Raw genomic sequence first — 4,243 nt, forward strand, 5'->3', positions numbered from 1 at the left:
ATCCCCAACCACCACCACCTCTGTGCTCCAGACTGTAAAACTGCATAAGCCACAGCATCAGGGAAGAAGCTGCTTGTGTCAGTCTGAAGTTAAAGCAGACCTGACCAGCCTCTGGAAAGGCTCTCATATGCACTGTTATGTGCTGGCTCGGAAATCCCAGGTGGCTGTGTCTGTCACTTACTGATCTATGTTCTCCCTGTATTATTTTTTAAAATTAAACACACACACACACATATTGCGGTTTTTAAAATGAAAATAGATATATTTAAGTCTTTGAAACAGTTCCTAAAAGGTATACTTTCTCAGAAAACCAGATATACAATAATGCATTTTTTCTGCTGTTATGTGCATCAGAAGCAAAATACAAAAACTTTAACAAAAAATACTGTTTTTCAACAATCACAGTCAAATTTAAAGATTAAAAATAAAGAAGGTACCAAGAAAATAGCATAAATTAATGAATTCTTAACCATATGCAATGACTTAAACTTTGGCACTAGGAATCAAGATGTTTTGTCACTTCCCATTTAAACAGATCATAAAAATGTCAAAAGAATGTAACCATCAGAATACAAGCAGCATTGTTAACTACACAGTGAAACATTCTACACAGATCACTATTACATAGACTGGAACAGAACCTCTAAAATTACAGAAGGGACTGAAACATTACCCTTTTTATGTTTGAAACAGAACAAATACTCAACAAACATAAATTAGATTAAACATTGAATAAATTAAACTTTTTTTCTTGTAAAGAGAACAAACTAATAATATAACATTTATGTTCACTGAGATCAAGATATGACAAATAATATCAGACTCTTAGGCAACTTTTTGTAAATACTCAGGGGGAGCAGCCTCATAATCACTGGGACTGAACAGAGCTGCTGCATGATTTGCCAAATATTTTAGGAAATCATGAAGATAATTTAACAATAATGCCACACTCTGCTCATCCAGTGCTGTATAGGACAGCATATCTCCAATTTTGACAAATAGTCGAAGGAGATGGGATGCTCCATAAATTTGGGACACAGAAGCATCAGGATCAGCAGCTAAGATCTCAGCATACTGGGCCCTTTCAAAATCATACAACAGCTGGGGGCCCAGCATTACACTGAAATAAGCTTTGATCCCTGCTACCGCTTCGGTGACCGCGTACGACTTTGCCAGGTTTCCTTGGGAATTTTCAAACTGCTCGTAGTCATCCAGAATGGAGTCGATATTCTTCTTGGCCGGAAGTTGGAATAGTTGCTTCTGTCCGACGACCAGCTCCCGATCCTCCACCAGCCACGGCTTCAGTTCATTGGGAATGTTCACTTTAATGTCAGTTTTTTTCACATATCGCCTCTCCACCTCATAGTAAACTCGGGCTCTCCTCTTTGAATGCTGGGGCCGAGATGGTGTTGATGTCTCACTGGAACTGCTTCCTTCTCCAGTCTCAGCCATTTTCTTTTCCTTCTTTTTGGCTGAAGACCCTGATGGCCCCGATGCTGTAGAGGCTTCTTCTTTGTCGATGTTCTTCTCCTGTTGACCCTCCGACTGCTGACTCTCCGACTCTGACTCCGAGGTAGCAGTCTTGGACTCGGAGCTTGGGGTCTTGGGCTCTGAGGTTGGGGTCTTGGGCTCAGAGGACTTCTTTTCCCCAGAGGCCAGGTCCTCTCCCACCTTCTCATCTGCAGATAACTCCTCATTGCTATTGAGAAGTTCTCTCTGTTTCTGCAGATTGGTCTCAGAATACTTCAGTATTCTGCTCTCAGGGACCCACTCATCATCCCAGCCAGCTGTAGGACAGTAGTCCTCCTTGTAATCAGTATCACCATCTCCAACAGGGCAGGGAGCAGCACCAGCTTTACCTTTGCCTTTGCCCTTGCCTTTGCCTTTACCCTTGCCTTTGGCCTTGGTCTCATCTGCCTCCGCCTCGGGGTCTTCACCGGGCTCACTGGTTTCCCTGGGCTCCCCGACATTACTGGCTTCCCCAGCCTTACTGGTTTCGCCGGCCTTAGGGGACTTAAGGGCCACCCCCGACTCTGAAGCCTCACTGCGGGGCTTCCGGCCTTTGTGGGACTTAAGGGCCTTACCGGGTTTTTCCGCCTCCTGAGCCTTGTCCGCCTCCGGGGCCTTGTCCGCCTCCTGGGCCTTGTCCGCCTCCTGGGCCTTGTCCGCCTCCTGGGCCTTTTCCGCCTCCCGAGCCTCCATCTTGGCCAGCTTTTCGGAGAGCCGGGTGCGTACGGCGCCCTTCTCGTTACCTCCCGGGTAGTGAACGAGGTACTTGACTTTCCTGTACTTAACAGACACCTTCACACACTCCGCCTCGTAAAGCAGAGGCCCGCGGAAACACAACACCCGCTCCCCGACCTCAAACTGGGGCTTCCTGGGGCGCCTCTTGGGGTCTTTCTTTGGCGCCATCTCTCCTGTAGGGGCCCGGAGCCTCCGCCCACCTCGCGCGCTTCTGCTGCTGCTGCTGCAAACAGCCCCGGCGCTGCCGATGCCCCCCTTCTGGCCCTTCTCCCGGTGGTCCCGCCTCAGGCCCAGATGACCGCCACCCTCCAAAGTCTGGGGCAATATGGAATTAATTAGGTGCCAATTTGGACCTGATTTACCGGATGCAGCTGCCCACAGGATGACGAAGCTCCACTTCAGCTGTAGCGCCCACCAGTCAGTTCTCTCAACAACTGAAGCTCCCCATCAACTATCTGGCCCTCGAGATGGTATGTAGGGCCACCGGCACTCTCAGCTCCAACCAATGGCTGCTTCTCCTGCTAATGCACGTGCATCAGGCACGTGCATATCCTTCATTTCAAACCCAACCTGATGGCGCTGCACATGCGCCGTCATTGCTCCCCTCCCCCCCTCACCCTGAGATTCAACTCCCACTACTGCCGTTGATGGTAGTTGCTCCAGGTAACAGCACAACACGCATGCGTTCCCATCCCCCCTTCTGCCCCCTCTATGGATGTTGATGGCTGTTGCTCCTGGTAACAGCCAGTGCAAAGAGCATGCGCTTTTCTTGCTCCTTCCCCTCCCCCCAGCTTCTGTTCTCTCCAAGGCTCTTGATGGCTTTTGCTCCAGGTAACTGCCGGACATTACGCATGCGCTCTCATTGCCCCCTCCCCCCACCCCTAGAATCTGCCTCCCCCATAGATGTTGATGAGTGTTGCTCCAGGTAACAGCCAAAACCACGCGCATGCGCCCTCTTTCCCCTTTTTTTTTTTTAAATTTTTCCACCACCACCCTCCGTTCTCCATCCCATTCAGCTCCGTCTATGGCTCTTCATCTCTAGGTAAAGGCCAGGACCGGAATATCACGCATGCGCCCTGCTAGCTTTCCCACCCCCTTCCCCCATTCAATTCCCCATATGGCTCTTCCTGGGTGTTGCTTCAGGTAAAGGCCAAGATTTGCGCATGCGTCCTCCTTGCTCTCCCCCCTCCCTCAGCTGTCCCTATGGCTCTTCATCGCCATTGCTGCCGGTAAAGGGAGAACATTGCGCATGCGCCAGCTTTACTGCGCTGCAGGTTCTCCACCCTTCTGCTCTCCCTCTGACCATAGATGCTCCCCACCCCCGTCAATTACCAGCAAGTGAATTGCGCATGCGCCTTCATTATACAGCCTCCCAAATGATTCACCTCCTGCTGATGTGTTCATCCCTCTATATGTACCTTCCCTGTATTGCCCCGCCCCATCCCGTCTCTAAAATAATTTCATTCGGTTTCATGAAGCAAACAGAGATTGCTTAATCTCTTCCTGCGTGCTCATTGGGGTTGGGTGGGTGATTGCGAGGTTCTGGGGGTGGAGCCAGAGACCCCCCTGAGAGGTCAGAGGGCTCGGCCTACATGCGCACTTGCGACGACAGCAGGCTCTTGTCACGGGGGGGCGGGGGAGCCCTGGCCGAGCCGGGGGAGGGGGAGGGGCAGCATGATGAGGTGCACCTGTGTGTGTACTGTGTGATCCCTCCGGGAGGGCTCCCCTCCCCGCTCACCTGCCGCCACCAATCTGTGAAGACCCCTGGAGGAGGCCCCCCCCGCCCCCCACCCCCCACCCCTGCCAGTGCCAGGAAGGACTGGAATTTGACTAGAGAAAATGGGGGGGGGGAGGGGGAACTGCCTGAGAAAAGAGACAGGCTAGGGTCCGGCAGAATCTGGGAACAGCGAGCTGTCCATTTTGTCTCAATTATCCTCTCAAGATCCTTCTTCATTCACTTGGAGCCCCCCTCTCCTGGCAACATACACACACACACACA

The 4,243-nt window shown here is 51.1% G+C and overlaps 1 protein-coding gene across 4 annotated transcripts; it reads right to left on the reverse strand.

Moving 5' to 3' along the window:
• Positions 1-248: 248 nt before the first annotated feature.
• On the reverse strand, positions 249-3,633 carry LOC138177483 (mortality factor 4-like protein 1). Of its 4 annotated transcripts, none has more exons than XM_069108667.1 (2): positions 3,577-3,633; positions 249-2,762 (listed from the first exon to the last, which is right to left on the reverse strand). In XM_069108667.1, exon 2 carries the CDS (start codon positions 2,410-2,412, stop codon positions 826-828), a length of 1,587 nt encoding a protein of 528 aa, XP_068964768.1. In that variant the 5' UTR covers positions 2,413-2,762; positions 3,577-3,633; the 3' UTR covers positions 249-825. The 4 variants fall into 4 exon arrangements, with proteins under 4 accessions (XP_068964768.1, XP_068964769.1, XP_068964770.1 ...); XM_069108668.1 differs by having other exon boundaries at positions 249-2,765; XM_069108669.1 differs by having other exon boundaries at positions 249-2,284; positions 2,607-3,627.
• Between the last annotated feature and the right edge of the window lie 610 nt (positions 3,634-4,243).

Source organism: Petaurus breviceps, unplaced genomic scaffold, assembly GCF_028583685.1.
Source record: "Petaurus breviceps papuanus isolate PSGF00001 unplaced genomic scaffold, PetGlider_PUasm1.0 90417, whole genome shotgun sequence".
NCBI lineage: Eukaryota > Metazoa > Chordata > Mammalia > Diprotodontia > Petauridae > Petaurus > Petaurus breviceps.

Coding starts and splice junctions, on each gene's coding strand:
- LOC138177483 (XM_069108667.1), bottom strand. CDS start 2,412: ATGGCGCCAAAGAAAGACCCCAAGAGGCGCCCCAGGAAGCCCCAGTTT.